We start from the raw sequence: 25,711 nt of genomic DNA on the forward strand, positions 1-25,711 counted from the left end.
TTAACACAGAGCGGTCAAGCGAACATGTTTCTCTACGTCAACCAGCAAGTTTTTGGATGGGAAAATTGTGATATTAAGTCGGCTCTTACCGGAGACTTGAGTGGATTATGCGACCTCATCCTGCAGCTCAAAAAGGCAGCTGTGATCTTGGCTCCTCTGCTTCTCTCAGAGACACTGGTGTGCACCGCAGCCATCCGACTTTCAGGTATGACTTTATAATCTCACTAAAATACTTGTAACAAAATAAGCAAATAAGGTATTTTCCAGAATTATCCTAGTAAATGTGTTTAATTACATCTAAAACGCTCCCACTGCCGCCGCCAGGAGCCGTCGCCTTTTTATTTTTTTATTTTAGTGCTTCACTCTAACTTTCCTCATCCACGAATCTTTCATCCTCGCTCAAATTAATGGGGGAACCGTCATTTTCCCGGTCCGAATAGCTCTTGCTGCTGGAGGCTATGATTATAAACAATGTGAGGATGTGAGGAGCCCTACAACCAGTGACGTCACGCGCACATCGTCTGCTACTTCCGGTACAGGCAAGGCTTTTTTATTAGCGACCAAAAGTTGCAAATTTTATCGTCGATGTTCTCTACTAAATCCTTTCAGCAAAAATATGGCAATATCGCGAAATGATCAAGTATGACACATAGAATGGACCTGCTATCCCCGTTTAAATAAGAAAATCTCAGGCCTTTAAAGGAGTGTTGTTAGTCGATGTTGATATGATGTTCTTATTTGGAAGAATATTGCCTGACAAAAACTGATTTGACGTAATATTTTGAAATCTACACATCGCATATTTACACACGCGTATTTTACTAGAATACCCTTATGAGCATGTCATATTCTATAACATACATGCGAAGAACTTTTCCCATTTTGGCAACTCTATTCTACTCTATTCTATAGCCACACCCCCTCGGGCGTTTACAATCCGTCAAAAATATTCTTTCTTGCTGGCTACTTATAACTGCTCTAAAACTACAACTGGTTTGGAACTAACAGTATTCGGATTGTAATCATACAAATATGATTAGCAACAAAGTGGAGAGCCGTCGACGTTGTGGCTCAGAGAGTGAACAGAGACGACAACAAGTAAGCTTGCTACACGATTAGCTAACTAGCGAGCTTGTTTCGGTGCTTCTAATTGTTCCTCCCGTCCTGCAACTCAGTGCGGCGTTCAGCCAAGTAAAACAGCGAGTATCTGAGTTTAACACATTATGTCTAGTGTTAAATTGTTTTTTATTGATATTTCATTTACAAAACGCATAAGTGATATTTTGAGGTCAAATCAACGTTTCAAAATGTGGATTTCTGCCTTTTCGCTGACATTTTGCATGCCTGCTTGTTAGAGACTGCGGTTTGCAGTCACAACCGGGGAGTCCACGGATAAACTTCGGGTCGGGCGGGTGACATGACGAAAAAATAGATTTTAAATAGATTCGGGCGGGTGGCGGTTGAACCAATTCGGAAATATATATTGTAATAATCCCAGGGATGTAGGCTCATAAAACTTCTTCGTTTGTCTTGTCTTTATTGCACAAGATGTAATACAACCACACAACAGCTCTCATGTCTCTAACGCTTTTCCCGGGACAACTCAAACTCTCACTTCCTGTCGATAACGTCACTTCCCTATCTCTCCCGGAAGTCCTGCCCCTCAGCCAAAGTCATTGGCTAACACCCCGTAGCCAGCCGCTACATTATACGTAGTTAAATGTTATGTTGAAGAGGTTCATTTAGCCTACTGATGTGTATTTATAAATGGTTGATTTATACAGGCTAGTAGGTAAAGTGTTGTACCTGACAACTCTTGATGGTACAATCCATATATCACGTCACAGACAACGTCACGCTAACATCACGTCACACCTCTGATGAAGGCTGCAGAAGCAAGGTAGCCCAAACTTGTCAGGTACAACACTTTACCTTACTAGCCTATAGAAATCAACCATTTATAAATAGTTCAATGTTGTTACCCACATACGAAAAACGAGCAGCACTCTGAAACAGTATGTGGGCATACTTTTATTTTGAAGTGTCTCGTTTGGTCTGTCGACGGATGTAAGGAAGCTACTTCCGGGTATGGCCAACGAGGTATTTGTCATTTGTTGGTATTTTACTTGGTAAAATGTTTGATCCACATGCTGTGCATGTTATTATTTTTACGTTCGTAACGTGCTTTATTTATTACAGTTTTCACGGTGAATTTGAAGGGAAAGGAAGCCTTCAAATAAATCAGTTCAACAAAGCCATTGTGTCTGTGCTATTTGGAGGGAGTTACACTTTCTAACATCACTAATGCCATGCATCATCTATATTAGATATACAACAACGGGCGGGTGGCGGGCGGGTGTGGTTTTCATTAAATGTTGGTTCGGGTGGGTGGCGGTTGGATGACGACTTTTGTGATGCGGTTACGGATGAAATAATTGCCTATCCGTGCATCTCTACTGCTTGTATCATTTTATTATGTGTGGTGCACACAGCATCCGAACTTCAAGTGCAATATAAGGTTTTTACCTTCCAGGGGTGTTAAAACTTACTCCAGTCACAGCGAGTCGGAAGAAAAGTACTCAAATCGATTAAACAATTACGTGGAAGGCAGAATTGACAAGGAACTAGGGATGATGTTCAAAACCGGTTCTCCCGATTGTACGATAAGAAAAAAAACCATTACATGGATTCGAATCCCTTTTTGAAAACCGGTTCTCGTTATCGAAGCCACTATATAGCATTTTCGGGACCATAGGGCGCACCGTATTAAAAGGCGCTGTGTCAGTTACAGGTGCTATTTCTGTATTTAACGCATTAAAAAGGCGCAGCGTATTTTCGGGCGCGGGCATGGTTAAACATACGCTAGCATGCATGGACGCTGTTTTAAAAAGGCAGCAGGATCAAAGCTGAGTTCAGTTGTACTTTATTGAAGTATTTATCAATGTACTCACATTATTTTTTGATCAATCCTCATCCATAAATCCATCAAAGTCCTCGTCTTCTGTGTCCGAAATGAACAGCTGGGCAAGTACTCCATCAAACACGCCAGATTCCCTCTCCTATTTTCCAAATTAAGTCTCGTTGTCAATTAGCATAGCAAGCTACCACAACAGTAAAAGCCGACTTCTCTTGGCCCGTTGTGCATATCGGTGTGCTTCACCGGGATGTTGAAAGTGAGCGGCCACTAAATAGACCTCCTTTTTAGACCAGTTGATCTGCCGCTTCTTTTCTTTTTCTCCTCTGTCCCCCCCCCTCCCTTGTGGAGGGGGTCCGGTCCGATGACCATGGATGAAGTACTGGCTGTCCAGAGTCGGGACCCAGGATGGACTGCTCATCGGGACCCAGGATGGACCGCTCGCCTGTGTATCGGTTGGGGACATCTCCACGATGCTGATCCGACTCCGCTTGGGATGGTTTCCTTTGGACGGGACTCTCGCTGCTGTCTTGGATTCGCTTTGAACTGAACTCTCGCGGCTGTGTTGGAGCCAGTATGGATTGAACTTTCACAGTATCATGTTAGACCCGCTCGATCTCCATTGCTTTCGGTCCCCAGAGGGGGGGGGGTTGCCCACATTTGAGGTCCTCTCCAAAGTTCTCATAGTCATCATTGTCACTGGCGTCCCACTGGATGTGAATTCTCCCTGCCCACTGGGTGTGAGTTTTCCTTGCCCTTCTGTGGGTTCTTCCGAGGATGTCGTAGTCGTAGTGGTTTGTACAGTCCTTTGAGACATTTGTGATTTAAGGCTATACAAATAAACATTGATTGATTGATTGATGTTTGTGATGTGTTTATCTGCAATTTTTTTATTTACACCGCACATAGCAGCATTATATTCTCACTGGGGGTGTGCCTTTAGCGACCTCTCTCACCTGAAACCATCACCCTATAACGTCCCCATGCTGTCCTCAGTCACGTCCGCTTTTCCTCCATATAAACAGCATACCGGCCCAGTCACATAACATCTATGGCTTTTGGAACTCAGTGCACACTCAACAACCTATCTGGATTTGTTAAGAGATTCGATAAGGAGTGGTCGGAGTATGGAGGCAGATAGCGAAAACGAAATTGAAGAAGAAACTGAAGCCATTGAGCGAATAGCTATTGAAGCTATTCGGCCATAGCATGGGTGTACCTAATGAAGTCGCCCATAGCATGGCTGCCTTATTAGCATCGCCGGTAAAATGTGCAGACCAGACGTTTAGGACTTTCTCATCTTGTGACACTGGAGCAACTTAAATATGTCGATCGGTAAGTGTTATTTTCGCATTAAATGTGGGTATCTAGTTTCAAATGTACATACAGATAGCGTAAATAGCATGTTAGCATCGATTAGCGTAGCATGTTAGCATCGATTAGCTGACAGTCATGCTGCGACCAAATATGTCTGATTAACACATAAGTCAACAACATCAACAAAACTCACCTTTGTGATTTCGTTGACTTAATCGTTGCAAATGCATCTGCAGTTTATCCAAACATCTCTGTGCCATGTCTGTCTTAGCATCGCCGGTAAAATGTGCAGACACTCTGGCACATTCAATGGGGGTCTGGCGGCAGATTTCTTGCCAGTGGTGCAACTTGAATCCCTCCCTGTTAGTGTTGTTACACCCTCCGACAACACACCGACGAGGCATGATGTCTCCAAGGTTCCAAAAAATAGTCGAAAAAACGGAAAATAACTGAGCTGAGACCCGGTGTTTGTAATGTGTTGAAAATGAAAATGGCGGGTGTGTTACCTCGGTGACGTCACGTTCTGACGTCATCGCTACAAGACCGATAAACAGAAAGGCGTTTAATTCGCCAAAATTCACCCATTTAGAGTTCGGAAATCGGTTAAAAAAATACATGGTCTTTTTTCTGCAACATCAAGGTATATATTGATGCTTGCATAGGTTTGGTGATAATGTTTATGGGTTGTACTTGTATAGCGCTTTTCTACCTTCAAGGTACTCCAAGCGCTTTGACACTGTTCCCCTTTAAGTGGATGAGGGAGAATGCTGCAAGGCCAGAATCCGTGAAGTTGCGCAGGTTTTTCACCTTTTCACTGCACATGGAAAAATAGGGCCCTAATATAATATTACCAAAAAGTCTAGCTCTATATTTGTGAAATCAAACCACTCAATTAGGAGTTATCCACACTAACTAGTCCTTGTTAGTTTTTGACACAGAAAACTATGCTGAAAAGTGCAATACTACAGCAATTTGCTTTGTTCAATGCAAACCAGAGTCCCTAAACAATAATTGGAGTTGTAACTTACGTTGTGAAATATATTGTTTTACAGCCAATTTTCAATGTATCTTTATATGATAAATACCGAGCTGTTAATATGAATTTATGTTCATGTATACTCATTTATAGACACATGAGACTATAGATGCCAAATGATGAGGTGTTAATTATCTACGTTTCCCATGAACCTGTGGGGGAAAAAAAGGTGCTAATGTAGTTCCTGATACAAAGAAAGCGTTGGGTGTAACAGGATCTTTTTAACCTGACACCTTTGGAATATTAAGAACTTATCAACCGATATCATGTCTCAATCAAGTGCAAGTGTCAAATTACAACAATTTATCAGATTGAAAGTATAAATAAAAAAGACAATATTGAGTAATGTGCCCAGTTGTGAGACCTCTAAATGAAACCATGAATGAATGACATGTTTACAATCTTATAGAGTTCATTTGTGTTCAAAACATCAAATGCAAGATGTTCAAATCAATTGCAGAGAAAAAAATTGAACAGTGTGGAAAGATCTTAAAGACTCCTTAGCGCAGTGGTTCTCAAATGGGGGTACGCGTACCCCTGGGGATACTTGTAGGTATGCCAAGGGGTATGTGTGATTTTTTTTAAATATTCTAAAAATAGCAACAATTAAAAAATCCTTTACAAATATATTTATTGAATAATATTTCAACAAAATATGAATGTAAGTTCATAAACTGTGAAAAAAAATACAACAATGCAATATTCAGTGTTGGCAGCTAGATTTTTTGTGGACATGTTCCATAAATATTGATGTTAAAGATTTCTTTTTATGTGAAGAAATGTTTAGAATTAAGTTCATGAATCCAGATGGATCTCTATTACAATCCCCAAAGAGGGCACTTTAAGTGGATGATTATTTCAATGTGTAGAAATTTTTATTTATAATTTAATCACTTCTTTATTTTTCAACAAGTTTTTAGTTATTTTTATATATTTTTTTCCAAATAGTTCAAGAAAGACCACTACAAATGAGCAATATTTTGCACTGTTATACAATTTAATAAATCAGAAACGGATGACATTTTATTTTACTTTTTTATCTCTTTTTTTTCCAACCAAAAATTATTTGTTCTGATTAGGGGGTGCTTGAATTAAAAAAATGTTCACAAGGGGTACATCACTGAAAAAAGGTTGAGAGCCACTGCCTTAGCGGATAAAAAAAAATACCTGCAAAAAATTGCAGTAGAAGTCGAACTATCCTACAACTTTTCTGATTTTAGAAGGATTTTACCAAAGCTGCACTGGTTTACTCCTCTGTGATGACATCACAGAGCTGTTAGGATGTTAGACACCTTTAGCTCCTTCACCTTCGGCTAATGAAACCCCAGGGCTGTTCAACCGGGTTCAGGAATGGAGACATACTAAGCCACTCCATCACCCTCACGTGTATCTACCTCTGCAAGGCACTTGTCAAACTGAAGGTCTGTATGGGCTCGTTATTAAGCTGGAAAACTGCCATGCGACCCAGTTTCTAAAGGGAGAGGATCATGCTCTGCTTCAGAATGTAGCAGTGCATGTTGGAATTTGTGTTCCTCTCAATGCACTGCAGCTTCTCAGTGCCAGGAGCACTCATGCAGCCCCAGACCATGACACGGCTACACATCATGCTGGCAAGACATAATTATCTTTGGATTCACTTGTGGTGCCAGCCATTTAGACAATAATGGCTGTGTGTTGAGTAATTTTCAGTGGATAACAAATCTTTACTGTCTGCTATACAAGCTCTACACTGAGCCAAGCAATCAACAACCTGATACCAAGTATATCTATATATTACATTTCCATTTTGTAGTATTGTTGTCTCTCGGGGAGATAGAGTGTAATGTGCTGAAATGTGAAGGTTTACTCTCTTTTTGTGAGATACTATGAGCGAGTCCTATTATAAAGCACTCGACCAAGCAACAACATTTCACATACAGAACTGGCGTGTCCCCCAGGAAACCAGAAACAAAAATCACATTTACAGATCCGTCTTGGAGAGGAGCAGTGCATTTTTGCACTGATAGAATGCATTGTGTGTGCACTTTTGTTTCCCCAGTTCCAATTCAGTTATCAAGATCTCAGGTGAACATTCATCTGTTATATGCTCATTTAATGTGTGCACGCAGGTGAGCATTCACACACAACAGAATGATGATTTAAGAGTGTCCCAGGGGATTTCTATAAACATATTTTTTCTTAATATCAAAAAAGGAGGACTTACAGATTTTGTGCTTCCCTTTCATTGAGAATTTCACCAGGAGCTCCTGGGGGCTGGAGCAAATGAAGACAAATGGCGAAGCAGACTCCTCGCGTGCACTGGGGAACTGTGGGCAAGGACAGAAATGGGGAAAAAAGAGCTTTTAGGTGGCTATTGACCATGCGTGAACATACAGAAGTTTTCATACATACAATGTTAAAGGGGAACTGCACTTTTTGGGGGCAATTTTACCCAATGTTCGAAAGTCCTTATGTAAGAAAAAAACACATATATTTGTCTTTACTGATCAATCTAGATCAGGGGTCTCAAACACGCGGCCCGCGGACCAATTGCAGCCCGCAAGACGTTATATTGCGGCCCGCACATTTATGTGGAAATTTAATATTGGTGCGGCCCGTGAGTTTTATATTAGGGCTGGGCAACGATTAAAAATTTTAATTTCTCTGATTAATCGCGATTAACTGCATTGTAAACGCAAAGCCCAATAATGAATTCAAAAGTAGTGTGTCGTGCACCTTTATTGGAATATTCTCCCACACGAACTAAAGCGCCAAAACATTTGTTGTGCAAACACAATTTAAATCAGTTCTTGTTAAACAGTAGCAGGTAAATAGCATATTTTATGAAAATCAACTCAAAAAATGTAAATACAAACATTTAAGCTTATTGCCACTGCCAGAGTATTTAAATTATCTTGTTTGTTATGGAAAATAAATATAATCTACATACAAATCTCTGAGCCACAATCATAACATCCGAACAGGCAATTTCTGAGGTAACAGCAGAAACATTTTTTTTTATCAGGTATCTTATGTTTAAAAAACCTATATTATAGGTAGTGGGCTGTTTTAGGGAATGTTTGATCAAATTATCCGTAGTAGCAATATTAATAATGTTGTGTTTATTCTGCGTAGTGCACTTAAAATAATTATGACCATATCTAGGAATTGATATGATGGGAATTTTCCGATTGTTTGTTTGGTGCTTTGATATACTGAACGCATATACATGGTACTATATTGTGTTGTTATGAGCCAGGGGAAAATACAACTACCCTACCCAGCATGCAACAGGAGTGACGAGCATGCGCGGTAGCCCGGTATAGGTTGTGTCGCCATGACGGCATCTTGTATGTTGTGATATGCACGCTCTGAAAGTAAACGTTAAGAACTCAGCCAACACTCCTCGTCTGCATTATTGAAAAATAGACAGACAACACATATACTCCGCTGCTTCACAGACCGCTGGATGTAGCCGGCAAAGTATTCCCATGCTAGCTAGCCGATCTAGCAAGCACGCGTCATTCAGTCCAAAACGGCCCGATCTATCCACATTCAGAATTGTCTGGCGGCCGTAAGTGATCCCGGAGTGACCACGCTGTAAGCCAGCCATGAAATTTGCAGAATTGTCCGGTATTTTTGCCAAATGTTCCATCTTTACCAAGAGCCCCTCGACGCCGGAGCCCGTCCGGGCGTCGCCATCTTGCTAAGAAAAGGCGTTAACAAAATAAAAGTATGTAAACAACATACGCAAATGTGCGATAAAATAATTGTCGCCGTTAATAGATTGATGAGTTAACTCGTAATTAACGCATTAATTTGCCCACCCCTATTTTATATATAAATGGCGCTTTACAGTGTCATACTTCTATGCCCTTGATTTTTCCGGGAGACTCCCAATCTTCAGTGCCCTTCCAAGGGTAATCATTCTCCCAAATTTCACCCAAACATCAATATTAAGGGGGAACTCTACTCTACAACCTGTACAAACAGCGTACCAGACCAGCCACAAGTTGTATTGGACTTCTGTAAACGCAGTAAGCGACTGCAAGACATAGTTGATCAACAGCCACACAGGTCACACTGAGGGTGGCCGTATAAGCAACTTTAACACTGTTACAAATATGTGCCACACTGTGAACCCACACCAAACAAGAATGACAAACACATTTTGGGAGAACATCCGCACCGTAACACAACATAAACACAACAGAACAAATACCCAGAATCCCATGCAGCCCTAACGCTTCCGGGCTACAATATACACACCCGTCCTCCCCAACCCCGCACGCTATTGTAGCCCAGAAGAGTTAGGGCTGCATTGGATTCTGGGTATTTGTTCTGTTGTGTTTATGATGTGTTACGGTGCGGATGTTCGCCCAAAATGTGTTTGTCAATCTTGTTAAGGGTGGGTTCACAGTGTGGCACATATTTGAAACAGTGATAAAGTTGTTTATACGGCCACCCTCAGTGTGACCTGTATGGCTGTTGATCAAGTATGTCTTACAGTCACTTCCATGAGTCTGCAGAAGCCTCATACAATGTGACCTGGCCGGCACACTGTTTGTATGGTGGAAAAGCGGATGAGACGGCAGGTTGTAGAGGACGCCAAAGGCAGTACAATCACAGCAAACCCTTATTATCGCTGTCCGGGTGAAAACCAGGAGAATGATTGCCCTGGGAGATTGTCGGTAGGGGCTCTGATATTCGGGTGTTTCCCGGAAAGATCGCGAGAGTTGGCAAGTATGTTACTAGGGCGGGAAAGCCATTCAAAGAAGGTGAATTCATTAAAAAGTGCATGTTAGATTTTTTAAAGAAACCTTTTCTTGCGGCCCAGCCTCACCCAGTGTCTGCCTCCAGTGGCCTCCAGGTAAATTGAGTTTGAGACCACTGATCTAGATAGTAGAGGTAATGGGAATATGACCTATTACACCTATAAAAGTCCCCCCAAAAAACATCAAACAAAGTTTTATATACATGCTGTAAATATGTATGTGATGTACAAACAGGCACATTCATGGTAACATGAAATATTTACAGTATTTTGGTCTTTTTAAGCATAACCCAAACTACTTTCCTGGATGCATTGATTTCCCAGGCGGCATAGCACTGAATGCTACGTCCATCAACAACAACAACATCGAGAGCACTTTCTGTGTTTGCTAACACTAATCATGGCAGACTTCGTGAACGCCTTGAAGCGTTATCATGTAGCATTATTGCTAAATGTTCAATGGACAAAATATGAACATAAAAAAACTTATATTGTGAGCTCTCATAAGGATGCCGACTAATTAGTTGGTTGCATCTTTCCGCACAAGATTTGTGCTCTCATTAAACTGGTAAATTAAAAATAATAATAATGATAAATCATAATCCTCACTCTTCGGATAAAAAAATGCTGGAAGAAAACAAGATTTTGCTGAGTCTTCCTACCAATGTTGACGGGTTTTATGCTGCATTCCATTAGTTGGAAACCAAGTTGAGAGCAAGTATCTACTGCTGCAGTCAGTCCAAATTTTTAGGTAGCATGTGGTATTTGTTTTAATTTGACCAATTTCTTGGCTAGGTACTACAACTTTCTACAAAACAGGGGAGAGGTATTATTTATAACTAATTCATAATTAACATTTACAGCAGTGGCAGCAGCAGCAGCAGTAGAAGAAGCTCAAGTAGCTACAGAAGCATACCTCTTGGTAGTGGCTGGAGGAGCAGCGTGAACATGACCGTGTATCACTACGCCAGAAAAGTAAGTCCTCGCCGTTAGCTCTTTTAAAAACAACGTTACTATAAGTTGGTGACTATACAGGAAACGACATGTAATTGGAGTGCTGTTGGCGGTTTTTGGATGTTTTTAGAGGGCTTTATAGGTGGATTATGAGGCATAGTGGCCGTGCCAGAATCTTAAAGCCACAAGCTTCAATTACAGCTTCCGCCATCCTAGTCACGACCGTTGTGTCCTTGGGCAAGACCCCTCACCCTTACTCCTGATGGGCCGTGGTTAAACCCTTGCATGGCAGCTTCCACCATCAGTGTATGAATAGGTCAATATGACGTATAATGTAAAGCACTTTGGGTATCATTCAAGGTATAGTACAGGGCTATACTAATACAGACAGTTTACCATCTGAATAGAGGACTCTATAATACCTGTGTTGTTAGCTACCTCTTGATAGCAGTATTTTAATATTCAGAACACAAAGAAAAGTGGAATACTCTCATTGGGATTGTGGCTGATAAGCAAAATGTCCATATGACAGAGCAGTTTTCCTTAAAATCTTGTCATGCCTTGTATTACCAGGGTTTTCTCTTAATGTAATTAATCGTGGCGGGCCGACAAAGAAAAATAAAAGCCGCTACACCTTAAAAATGAAGGTTTTTACGTAAAAACAAATTAAAGAAAGAAGATGTATTGTAGCCTCCAGAAAAGGTCACATTAAGTCAGAGTCTCTATTTAACTTTTGTTGCCAATCTTATGCTAACAACCGGCCCAATTCCAAAAAGTACTACCTCTGTTACACACATGTCCCTCTATGTGTTTCATTACCAGACAAACACGACTTCCCCATTCTCCGTCAACAAGGTGTGTTAACGAACATGGGAACAATGGCCATCAATAGTACACAAACATTAACTTTAACACCAGCAGGTCGTTACAATATAAATGGAGATATATAGCCTAATATTTGCGCACTATTGACGCGCCGAAAATTGGGTCACCGAAAAAAAGACCTGGATCACTGGAACACCACTGTCAAAACTGGATGTTGTGATGAAGTAGATAAATGCACACAGGGTTGTCTGGAACGAAGGCAGCATGTCTGCAATGTGGACGTACTGTAATACAACCGACATAAACCTGCATTGTAAAAAATATACAATGTGCAAATATTAAGAGGACGTGGCGGCTTTTCAGGAGAGAAAGCCGAGCAGCATATGTGACGTCTGTGAGTGTTCATCCTATACATGGAGCGTCAGAAGAGCCTCCAAACACAAATACAGTCTACAATAACACCAGAAAAAGATGCTAGATTTGTTGCCAGTCATTTTTAATAAAGGAAAAATCACTCAATGATTGGAGAAGAGAGGAACTTGAAAAGATTCTTAAGAAAGTACATTGTAAAATAACTAGCAAAAATTGAAAATCGAGCAAAACGACATAAAATACGGAAAAATATATGATAATACTAATTAATAGCACAGATTTGTCTTTAAATGCATGCAGGGTTTTTCCCCTTAACATAATTGGATTTTCGCGCAACGCCACGGCATATTCATTACCACCACAAATTGAAAATAAAGTTGTTTTTTTTACTTAAAAACAAATTAAGTAATATGATATATATTGTAGCCCCCAGAAGAAATCACACAGTCTCACACTATTTTTAACTTTTATTACCAATCTTGTGATAACAAACAGCACAAGTTTTACCTCTATTGTAACACTTCCGTCTTGTGAGTTTGCACTTTCCCAAACACAGAACACCACCTCCTCATTCTACGCAAATTACCTTTCAGGCACATACGGTTTGTTTGCAAACATGGGAAAGACAAACTTCAAATCCAAACCACAAGAACGTAAAACATTAACATCAGCTGGTCGTTAGCGTATGAATTGATAGATACAGCCTATTATTTGTGAACTATTGACAAGTAATGTACCAAAAACATGACCACCAAAAAAATACTTTGTTCACAGAAAACTGCAGTACCGAAACCGGTTGTAAACAAAACCTGCGCCATTTTCTGGAGCGTTGTCAGCATGTCTGCGATGTGGACGTAATTTTAATGTATCGCAGATACACACCCATGGACAGCAATCTACAAAATGTGGAAATATCAAAAGGACAGTGGCGGCTTTTAAGAAGAGAAAGTGAAACTCGAGGAACAACGTCATGTTTGCTGCAGCTTGTCAAAGACATCGAGGGACAGAAGTTAAGAGCCTCTAAACACAAGTACATTTTATAAAAACACCAGAAGAATATGCTACATTTGATGCTAGTTGTTTTTAGTAAAAACATGTATTACATTTCTGTAAACAAAAATCTTAACAAAGTACATTGTACCAAAAGCAGCAACAATTGAAAATAAGGCAAAATGATACAAAAAAAAAAAATGTTAATACTAATGAATGATAACCGATTTGTTTTAAATGTAAGTATGTTGGAGCCTTTTTAAAGAAACTATTATCATTATAGCAAATTATGCAAATTACACGATGTGACAATGTGACCACGGCCATAACCCCACCCCTACAGCCACAGGTATCTTGGCCATTCAGGGGAAACCCTGGCATGCAAACATTTTTTTAGCCGTTCTAAAGAAAATATGTGATTTTTAGCAGATTATGCAAATTATATGTTGGCACCTGTGCCCGCCACGCCCCTAGCCACACTGTGAACCCCCCTCCGTGCGTCAGTTGAGGTGGGCGGGGTGGGGTTTGGTGGTAGCGGGGGTGTATAATGTAGCCTGGAAAAGTTAGGGATGCATGGGATTCTGGGTATTTGTTCTGTTGTGTTTATGTTGTGTTGCAGTGCGGATGTTCTCCCAAAATGTGTTTGTCCTTCTTGTTTGGTGTGGTTTCACAGTGTGGCGCATATTAGTAAGAGTGCTTAAGTTGTTTATATCACAACCCTCAGTGTAACCTGTATGGCTGTTGAGCAAGTATGCCTTGCAGAAGCCTCATAAAACATGTGAATGGGCTGGTAAGCTGTTTGTTACGGTTGTAGAGGGCGCTAAACGCATTGTCATTATAGCACACCGTTATTATTGTTGTTTGGGGGAAAACCAGCAGATAGTCGAGAGAATGATTGCTCTGAAACTCGGTAGTCTCCCGGAAAAATTGAGATGGTTGGCAAATGTGATGTCAAGCGGCATTCAAAAAAACCTGCGGGCCGCACTAATATTACATTTTTGTATTAAGGTGCGGGCCACGTGTCTGAGACCCCTGGTTAATACATAGCACACAGCAAAAAAAAAAAAAAGAGTTTAGACGCTGTGTTATTTCATTTTAAATTCCAAAAGAGTCTTGTTGCTCCCATAGTTTTCTTTATTTTGTGAAATTTGTCAAAATGGCTCTTTGAGGGGTAAAGGTTGCCAACCCCTGCTGTAGCCTTTCAAAAAACATTTGTCCGGACTTACCACGTTTTGGTACTACAATGCTGTAAACTACTCAATGAAAGGGCCTTTCAATGTGTATTATAAATAATGAGTGATACAAATTAATTTATTTGTGTCACATTGTATCGTTATTTTGTATCTACACTTTGTCAAAAGTTGATGTATGTTTGTGTCCTGGGTATGGATGAATCCAATCTAATTTGGGTCGTGAGCTACAAGGGCACACCCATATCCAAGTCTCTGCAATTATGTAAAGCACATTTGTGATAATTAGAAAATGTTGTGTAGCATGCAAAGGCCAAGAGACCAAGGGAAACCTCTTTCTCACAGTGATATTGATTGGTCTCTCAGGTGAAAGTAGGGAATTGACTGACACAGTGACAAAGGAGTCATCTTTTCCATCACTGGCAGCCAATGTCTCTCAGCTCATCCAATTTCCCTCAGTGCTATCAGATAGTGCCCATGATAGCATCTCGGCAGCCAGGAAGCTGCTCTCTTCCTGACAGCATGCTTCCACTCCCCCATAACTCCCCTCTCACTTAATCACAGCTTCTCTATTTCCCTCGAAGGAGCACTGAAGGTTGTGACAAATTTGGAGCTTTTAGGGGAGATCATCGAAGACAGTAATTTATCCATATGGTCTCTGACAAACTGGTATGAGATGGTAGATATATTTATTTCACATAACAGTCCATGCACACTGCCATACATGAGTGATGCAACATGTAAACACTCAAACATAAATGTTAACTCATAAAAAGTAATATGATGCCGCCCTCTTATATACTGTAGCATATTTCATTTTAGTTGGGATATCAAGTACACTGTCTTCAGGTTGAAACATTTATAAAAGTCTTTCAGTAAAATGATGCGATTTTGAAAAGGTTCAAAAGGTGAGGGTCCTGATACTGGTAAAATACATATATATATATATTTTTTGGACAGTCAAATTCTTTGTAAAGTTGTAAAAAAATATGCATCAAAGGCTGTTCTTACAACAGGTGACCTCCATTTTCCGATTAACATTGTAAAGCAGGGGTCACCAACGCGGTACCCGCGGGCACCAGGTCGCCCGTAAGGACCAGATCAGTAGCCCGCTGGCCTATTCTAAAAATAGCTCAAATAGCAGCACTTACAGGGAACTGACTCTATTTTTTAAATTGTATTTATTTAATAGCAAGCTGGTCTGGCTTTGTTCGACATTTTTAATTCTAAGAGAGACAAAACTCAAATTGAATTTGAAAATCCAAGAAAACATTTTAAAGACATGGTCTTCACTTGTTTAAATAAATTAATTCATTTTTTTGACTTTGCTTCTTGTAACTTTCAGAAAGACAATTTTAGAGAAAAAAAATACAACCTTAAAAATGATTTTAGGATTTTTAAACACATATCCCACCTAGTACCAACCTCATCACGTCCGTTGTGTCCCGAGCAAGACACTTCACCCTTGCTCCTGATGGGTGCTGGTTGGCGCCTTGCATGGCAGCTCCCTCCATCAGTGTGTGAATGTGTGTGTGAATGGGTAAATGTGGAAGTAGTGTCAAAGCGCTTTGAGTACCTTGAAGGTAGAAAAGCGCTATACAAGTACAACCCATTTATCATTTATATAACTTTTTACCTTTTAAATTCCTTCCTCTTCTTTCCTGACAATTTAAATCAATGTTCAAGTAATTTTATTATTTTTATTGTAAAGAAAAACACATAAATTTTAATTTAATTCTTCATTTTAGCTTCTGTTTTTTCAACGAAGAACATTTGTGAAATATTTCTTCAAATTTATTATGATTAAAATTAAAAAAGATTACTCTGGCAAATCGAGAAAATCTTTAGAATCAAATTTAAATCTTATTTCAAAGTCTTTTGAATTTCTTTTAAAATTTTTGTAATGGAAAATCTAGAAGAAATAATGATTTGTCTTTGTTAGAAATATAGCTTGGTCCAATTTGTTATATATTCTAACAAAATGCAGATTGGATTTTAACCTATTTAAAAAATGTCATCAAAATTCTAAAATTAATCTTAATCAGGAAAAATTACTAATGATGTTCTATAAATTATTATTATTATTTTTTTTTTTTTCCAAAAAGATTCGAATTAGCTAGTTTTTCTCTTCTTTTTTTCGGTTGAATTTTGAATTTTAAAGAGTCGAAATTGAAGATAAACTATGTTTCAGAATTTAAATTTCATTTTTTTCCTGTTTTCTCCTCTTTTAAACCGTTCAATTAAGTGTTTTTTTCATCATTTATTCTCTGCAAAAACCTTTCGTAAAAGGAAAAAAAAATGTACGACAGAATGACAGACAGAAAAACCCATTTATATATATCCATCCATTCGCTACCGCTTATTCCCTTTTGGGGTCACGGGGGGCGCTGGCGCCTATCTCAGCTACAGTCGGGCGGAAGGCGGGGTACACCCTGGACAAGTCGCCATCTCATCGCAGGGCCAACACAGATAGACAAACAACATTCACACTCACATTCACACACTAGGGCCAATTTAGTGTTGCCAATCAACTTATCCCCAGGTGCATGTCTTTGGAAGTGGGAGGAAGCCGGAGTACCCGGAGGGAACCCACGCATTCACGGGGAGAACATGCAAACTCCACACAGAAAGATCCCGAGCCTGGATTTGAACCCAGGTCTGCAGGACCTTCGTATTGTGAGGCAGACGCACTAACCCCTCTGCCACATATATATATATTCATTAAAGGTAAATTGAGCAAATTGGCTATTTCTGGCAATTTATTTAAGTGTGTATCAAACTGGTAGCCCTTCGCATTAATCAGTACCCAATAAGTAGCTCTTGGTTTCAAAAAGGTTGGTAACTCCTGTTGTAAAGCATATTAAAATATGACATAATCAGATAGTTTATCTTATATTACACACAGTATTGTAATCGGAAATGTAGTATAAAACGTAAAACTCTCTATTATGCTTAATCCTTGAAATGATTTAAAGGGGAATTGCACTTTTTGTATTTTGCCTATCATTCACAATTCCTATATGAAGTAAGGTTTTTCTTTTTGTCATGCATTGTAGTTTCTAAATAAATGCTAGATAGAGTCAGATAACAATGGAGGTAATGAAGGTCTATCATTTCCGCCATAAAGCGCTCTAAAACATCCCAAAACCTCCATAAACATGTTATGAACATTCTGTAAGCATATACAATATGAAACATTCATAACAACATGTAATATTTACATATTTTGGTCATTTTACCCATACAGTGGCGCAATATTTTATAGTTTGCTATTTTTCTTCAATAATACTTACTATTAGTATTATGACAGACTTCATGAGAGCCAACTCTACTACTATTTTGGGACAAACGATGATCCCAGAACTTCTATTTTTGAGCCTGAAAATGAGGGGGGTGAGCTACAGGTTTTAGAAGCTGACTGATGAAGCAGATCATGTTATAGTTGAACACTAAACATAATTTTACTGTAGCATTAATGCTAAGTGCTGAACAAGAAATACAAACTACAGGCATAATAAAAAAAATCCTTTACTGTATAATGTCTGCTTTCACTGGGATGTTTATATATTCCCATTTAGACGAAGAATAAATTATAATCTCTATGCAGGTAAAAAAAAGGTCTCTATTTAACTTTTATTGCCAATCTAATGTGAACAACCGGCCAAATTCCAAAAAGTATTCCCTCTTGTACACACATGTCGGTCTTTGTGTTTCCCAAGCAGAAAGACACGACGACTTCCTCATTCTCCGTTAACACGGTGTGCTCATGAACGTGGGAACAATGTAAATCAATAATACCCAAATATTAACTTTAACACCAGCAGGTTGTTACAGTATAAATGGAGATATATCGCCTAACATTTTTGCACCATTGACGCGCCGAAAATTAGGCCACCAAAAAAAGACCTTAAAAAAAGTAGAAAAATAATAAAAAATTGTGTGTGTTTTGTAACTTCTCACGATCTCCGGGTCTAAGTCGTATGTTAAAATTAACCAACTTCTCAGCTCTTGGCCACCACCATCGACAACACAAGTGTAAGGCATGATTTATAATCTAGCACAAACTTTCACCAACTCAGAGGCGTTACAGCGGCTCTGTATCTCAATAGCTGCAAAAGCTAGTTACCACTCAAGGCACTCTAAAAGTAGTTCCACGGTGTTAGCACTTATAGTAACAATGTCATTAATACTTGGTTAATATTCAGGTAATGAAATGTAAATGGAGTATTGTTGGCAGCTCTTTTGGATGTTTTTAGAGGGCTTTATAGGCACAATAGGGGACTCCCATTAGCTTCATTGCCAGTTACTTTGTACTTGCCTTATATTAAAAAAATAGAATGCATAAAAAAGAGAAAAACATTTGTTTTCTTGACTCACATAAGGATAGTGAATGATAAGCAAAATTTAAAAAAAAAGTGCAGCAGATGTGCAGGACATTAAGCTTAATGTATTAAGACTATGTCTCCGGGCTGTGCTGGGAACACCTTGGAATCCCCCTGGGAGGAGCTGGACGAAGTGGCTGGGGAGAGGGAAGTCTGTGCTTCCCTGCTTAGGCTGCTGACCCCGCGACCCGACCTTGTTTAAGCGGACAAAGATGGATGGATGGTCCTGCACATGTTCTCCGTAGAATAAATATAGTCTGATATGGGCCAATAAACATTTTGAGTCGTTCAATATGTGTAATTTAAAAATGCAAAAAAGGACGGACATTTTTGTTTATTTTGAAATGGCAAGCAAATGGCAACAGTTCAGGGTAATGATCCCTGTGATGGATGGTTTTTATGTATGAATCACTTCTTGGTCTGGTTCCCTCTTATTTATGTTCTTGTATGTGTAGATAATCCAGGTGCTACAGTTTTAGGTCACAGAACATCCTTGATCTGTTGGTTTCAAAAGCAAACACAAATCTCTGTAAAAAAAAAAAAAAAAAAAGAAGCCTTTAGATCTGCCACTCCATGGTCCTGGAATGAATTACAAAAGGATCTGAGGCGACCTGAACTGATCATTTAAGGGGAAATTCCGCTCATTTGAAAGGATTGAGAAGTTGTTTCTATTGGGCACTGTACTTCATCCATCCATCCATTTTACACCGCTTATTCCCCTTGGGGTCGCGGGGGGCGCTGGTGCCTATCTCAGCTACGATGGGGCGGAAGGCGGATTCCACCCTGGACAAGTCGCCACCTCATCACAGGGCCAACACAGATAGACAGACAACATTTACACTCACATTCACACACTCGGGCCAATTTAGTGTTGCCAATCAACCTATCCCCAGGTGCATGTCTTTGGAGGTGGGAGGAAGCCGGAGTACCCGGAGGGAACCCACGCATTCACGGGGAGAACATGCAAACTCCACACAGAAAGATCCCGAGCCTGGGATTGAACCCAGGGCTGCAGGACCTTCGTATTGTGAGGCAGACGCACTAACCCCTCTTCCACCGTGAACCGGTACTTTTCAAACTGTTTTTGATTCATTCATACCGCGATACTATACTACTACCGGTATACTGTACAACCCTAATCGGAACACAACTGTATTCCCTGGCAAGCAGGCTTGCTGTGTGTTTTTCAGTCATTGACTATTATCAAAAACATACTACTATTTATGCTATAGTACTGCTCTTTGCAAAAACAGCAATGTGTTGAGTAATGGCAGCACTGTGGAGTAAATGGCTTTCTAAGCACAGGCTACTCAATTTTGCATACCACAGGGATAATCATGTACTCTCTGACCGATTAAATAGAAGAATTGATTAAATAGAGGAATTGAAAAGCACTTCTTAAGATGAGCCTCATTTGACACCATCAAAAGGAAATGGGGTAACATAAGACGGCTGTATGTTCAAACACAGACAAGGAAACAAAATGGTGGTGGCCGAGCTCAATTCCGAGAACCACCAAAGTGAAAGCTGAGTGTGTTCATGTGAAACAACCGCCAGTCGTCTACTTTTTTATCCTCCATTAGCCAATTAGCATTCAAAAGCTGTTGAATGTGCTACTTTGACTCACTACCTCCCCCATCTAGTTGTTTCCATTCCATGTTAATCAAAAGGGCACTTAACATTGCGTGAGTGACAAGGCGCTTTGCTAAAGCACTCCATATTCATCAAGAAGGATCTAACAGCGTGTGAGTAGACTGGCCTACAAATTCAATTGGTTGCCGGAAACACACACACTGAAATAAGGAATTACTTATATATCCACAAAAAGACTTTTGGAGAAAATAACTGTCACATCATATTAATTCTAAGGCACCTAAGTCCCGGTGGCAGTTCCTCAAATAACTGAAGTTGGCATTGGAGCTTTCGGATATTTTGGGTAGTGACACGGACATTTTGCAAATGTGTAGTTCTTGTGAATTGTGAATTTAAAGGCGTACTGAAATGATATTTTCTTATTTAAACGGGGATAGCAGGTCCATTCTATGTGTCATACTTGATCATTTTGCGATATTGCCATATTTTTGCTGAAAGGATTTTGTAGAGAACATCGACGATAAAGTTCACAACTTTTGGTCGCTCATTAAAAAGCCCTGCCTATACCGGAAGTAGCAGACGATGTGCGCCTGACGTCACGGGTTGTAGGGCTTCTTACATCCTCACAATGTGTATAATCATAGCCACCAGCAGCAAGAGCGATTCAGACCGAGAAAGCGACAATTTCCCCATTAATTTGAGCGAGGATGAAAGATTTGTGGACGAGGAAAGTTAGAGTGAAGCTATAGGAAAAATAAAATAAAAAACGGCGAGTGCAGTGGGAGCGATTCAGATGTTATTAGACACATTTACTAAGATAATTCTGGAAAATCCCTTGGAAATAACAATTGTCAAACAAATGTATTCTGATAAACCACTAATTCGCTGCTGTCTTGGATCTGCTTGAACTGAACTCTCGCGGCTGTGTTGGAGCCACTATGGATTGAACTTTCACAGTATCATGTTAGACCCGCTCGACATCCATTGCTTTCGGTCCCCTAGAGGGGTGGGTGGGTGGGGGGTTGCCCACATCTGAGGTCCTCTCCAAGGTTTCTCATAGTCAGCATTGTCACTGGCGTCCCACTGGATGTGAATTCTCCCTGCCCACTGGGTGTGAGTTTTCATTGCCCTTTTGTGGGTTCTTCCGAGGATGTTGTAGTCGTAATGATTTGTGCAGTCCTTTGAGACATTTGTGATTTGGGGCTATATAAATAAACGTTGATTGATTGATAATTGTAACAAGCTAGCCGGTGGTGTTCTTGTTATATTTTTTGCTTCGAAATATATTACTGTGAGGAAGTTGCCCATGGCACCGTTACGTAAAAACAAATCAGACCAAAAATGTATGTTAAATCTTTTCTTTCCTCCTTTCTTTCAAAATGTAGTGCCAATTTTCTGAGAAAGTTTCAGTGTTGTCACGCTCCGTCAAAAAGCAGAATTTCTGACCGGGTGTGAGAAAGTTCAGAGATTATGGGACTGTGTAAAAGTTGTATTCTAAAATCCCAAAGAGGAATGTGGTTGAGCAATTTTGCATGCCGTGTGCAAATTTGCCTCCAAAGCCACAGAGCCCATTTGGAGCATATTTTGAAAAGAACATGACTTTTATGCAAAGTGACCAAGATATTGAAAACTTAGGGGACTGATCATACACAGACTGAAGTGTAAGGTCAGCAGATGTCTTTTAATATACTGTAGGATTTAATTTACATTTTATGGGTTCAATTGTTTGTCACCTGTACTACTGACTTTATTTTGCTCAAACAATTATATGTAATGAAAAAGAATAAGGAAGGACTTAAAATATTCCATTGAAATTGTTCCACTGTCGTGCTTTGTCTTTCCTGATTATAATTGTGATGACATTTTGAAAAGAAAAAGCATTAAGACAGCTTAAATATTCGAAGTAAAAGTATTGGTATCACTATAGGTGCTGTTTTATCAAAATAGTCGGCTATTCCGAACCCCGTTTCCATATGAGTTGGGAAATTGTGTTTGATGTAAATATAAACGGAATACAATGATTTGCAAATCATTTTCAACCCATATTCAGTTGAATATGCTACAAAGACAACATATTTGATGTTCAAACAGATAACCTTTTTTTTTTTTTGCAAATAATCATTAACTTTAGAATTTGATGCCAGCAACACGTGACAAAGAAGTTGGGAAAGGTGGCAATAAATACTGATAAAGTTGAGGAATGCTCATCAAACACTTATTTGGAACATCCCACAGGTGTGCAGGCTAACTGGGAACAGGTGGGTGCCATGATTGGGTATAAAAACAGCTTCCCAAAAAATGCTCAGTCTTTCACAAGAAAGGATGGGGCGAGGTACACTCCTTTGTTCACAACTGCGTGAGCAGTTTAAGAACAACGTTCCTCAAAATGCAATTGCAAGAAATTTAGGGATTTCAACATCTATGGTCCATAATATGATCAAAAGGTTCAGAGAATCTGGATAAATCACTCCAAATAAACAGTATGGCCGGAAACCAACACTATGACCGTGACCTTCGATCCTTCAGATGGCACTGTATCAAAAACCGACCTCAATCTCTGAAGGATATAACCACATGAACAATTCAGAAAACCACTGTCACTAAATACAGTTTGTCGCTTTATCTGTAAGTGCAAGTTAAAGCTCTACTACGCAAAGCCAAAGCCATTTATCAACAACATCCAGAAACGCCGCCGGCTTCTCTGGGCCCGAGATCATCTAAGATAGACTGATGCAAAGTGGAAAAGTATTCTGTGGTGTGACGAGCCCACATTTCAAATTGATTTTGGAAATATTCGACATTGTGTCATCCGGACCAAAAGGGAAGCGAACCATCCAGACTGTTATCGACACAAAGTTCAAAAGCCAGCATCTGTGATGGTATGGAGGTTCATTATTGCCCAAGGCATGGGTAACTTACACATATGTGAAGGCACCATTAATGCTGAAAGGTACATACAGGTTTTGGAACAACGGATGCTGCCATCTACGCGCCGTCTCTTTCATGGACGCCCCTGCTTATTTCAGCAAGACAATGCCAAGACACATTCAGCATCTGTTACAACAGACCTGTCTCCTATCCAAAAAGGTGTGGCGCATTATAAAGCGTAAAATACGACAGCGGAGACCCCGGACTGTTGAACGACTGAAGCTCTACATAAAACAACAATGGGAAATAATTCCACTTTCAAAGCTTCCACAATTAGTTTCCTCAATTCCCAAACGTTTATTGAGTGTTGTTAAAAGAAAAGGTGATGTAACACAGTTACATCACTTTAGCTGCTTTGCTAGCTACCTAAAAGGAGCCGATTTGTACATGTGAAATGAAAAAAAAAAAAAAAAAATCCCCAAAAACCTTTTGTGTTGTTATCTCACATAATGACTGTGAGTGATAGGCAAAATTCCCAAAAAGTGCAGTTCCCCTTTAAACCGATTTCGGTCCGTCTCTTCAGGATGCGCCGTTTTGTGGGCGGTGTTTATTTACGCTGCTTCACTTGTCAGTGTGTTCGTCAGCCATGTTGTAGTTTTTAGCGCTTCCATATGGAGTCTACTGACAGATAAGTTCAAACTATACGCTAATTTGTATTGAACAGGGCAACAGCGGAGAATGCATGTGCATGTACAACCCAGTCTGCCACAAAACAAGAGGATAGAGACAAATAAGGAGATTATTGAGTACAAAGTCGGACTTCAATGGAAGACTCCAGCAAAATTATTTTGGTAACTGTATTCATTAGGGCAAGACGATATGGCCTTTTATTAATATCTCAATATTTTTAAGCCATGTCACGGTACACAATATATATCTCGATATTTTGCATTAACCTTGAATTAACACTTGATACATATAATCACAGCAGTATGATGAGTCTATGTGTCTAAATTAAAACATTCTTGTTCATACTGCATTAATATATGCTCATTTTACACTTTCATGCAGAGAGGGAAATACCAACTAAGTCAATTGACCAAAACTGTATTTGACACAAACATTCAGGCAATTTCTAAACAGAAAGTGCAAGATTGTCAGAGACATTTTAAAACAAGCTTATTAGTGCACTTTTGTGCATGATGTCAATAAGATGACATATTGAAACAACATTAAATTAAAGTGCACTTTTTGTCCAGAACGCCACAACAATACTTTAAAAGAAAAATGTTTCTCTTTTGTGCATGATGTCACACGAGATATTTCAAAAACTGTAAAATACTAATTAGCTGCGTGAAGAAAATCAAATAGTGTATGTCCTTCGGTATGTGGTAGGTTACTGCGGACGTTATCTACTTCTGTTTTTGACTATTTTTTCATACAGTGTTGATCTGGAAATGGAAGACACCAGGCCCAATTGGGTCAGTGCTGGTTGCTTCGGCATTTTGATGAGTGTGGCCAACAAAATCTGGCAACATCTACGGCCGGAGATGACATGCAGAGTTTCAAGCACTCTTTATTCTCTAGCGGGTGACTTTTGAAATGAAGGTACAAATTAGTAGTGCCGATACTTTTTGTAGCAACGCTTTTGCCGCATACTTGACATATTACGGTTGTCTGTTCAACATCTTCCCGCTTGAAGCCAAACCTCTGCCAGACGATGGACCCCGTGCTGTTTTTCTTGGGAATTAATTCTTCTTCCACCATTTGCTACCAGATTCGCATCTTTCTATCTCTCATTTTACCACTAACACCGCTCCGCTTGCACCACCTGCTACCGCTAACCTTACCCATGCCGCTACCTCTCTGCTCGGCGAGGGCGGATGACGTTGCACGCGCAGCAGTATGTGACGTATGTAACAAGGTGCACTTGTCTTATGTCTCTGTGAGAAGGGTGTACTCCGCCTTCCGCCCGATTGTAGCTGAGATAGGCTCCAGCGCCCCCAGCCACCCCGAAGGGAATAAGCGGTAGAAAATGGATTGATGGATAAAGAATGAAAGACAAGAAAGAGTGAGAAAAGCCTGTAGTGTAATGCCCGCAGCTAAAAGCAACTGCGTGAGAACGTATACTCGAATATGAAATAGTCATTTTCTATACATGCACAGACACAAACCTCCAATATATTGAGTGTTCTGAAGGTTTGCATATTTATGTAATTGTTCCTTTAGTTCTACAGATAGATCACTCCTGTTAAGGGTTTAATTATTAGTATTTATTTCTATTTCATATGTGTCGTTTGGGAAGGTGTTTCATTTAAGTTGTTTAACCGTTGCTATGGTTTCGGTTGCTATGGTTTCCGGCTGCTATGGTTATGGGCAGTTTTGTTTCCGCTGGCAGGTAAAAAAAGGTGTCAAAAGAGCTCCGGCATTAACAAGCAACTTAGCGTTGGTAATACTACAAGGGAGATAGTTCACCACGGTTGCAATTCAGAGAAATACCCACATTAAGCTTCGTAT

The 25,711-nt window shown here is 39.8% G+C and overlaps 1 protein-coding gene across 1 annotated transcript in view; it reads right to left on the reverse strand.

The window, feature by feature from the left end:
* Positions 1-25,711, reverse strand: part of trip4 (thyroid hormone receptor interactor 4) — a 214,629-nt gene that overhangs the window by 140,788 nt on the left and 48,130 nt on the right. Inside the window, exon 12 of the mRNA XM_061887660.1 lies at positions 7,471-7,573. Within this exon, the coding sequence (XP_061743644.1) occupies positions 7,471-7,573 (103 nt within the window). The remainder of the gene's footprint in view (positions 1-7,470; positions 7,574-25,711) is intronic.

Source organism: Nerophis ophidion, linkage group LG25 (genome assembly GCF_033978795.1).
Source record: "Nerophis ophidion isolate RoL-2023_Sa linkage group LG25, RoL_Noph_v1.0, whole genome shotgun sequence".
NCBI lineage: Eukaryota > Metazoa > Chordata > Actinopteri > Syngnathiformes > Syngnathidae > Nerophis > Nerophis ophidion.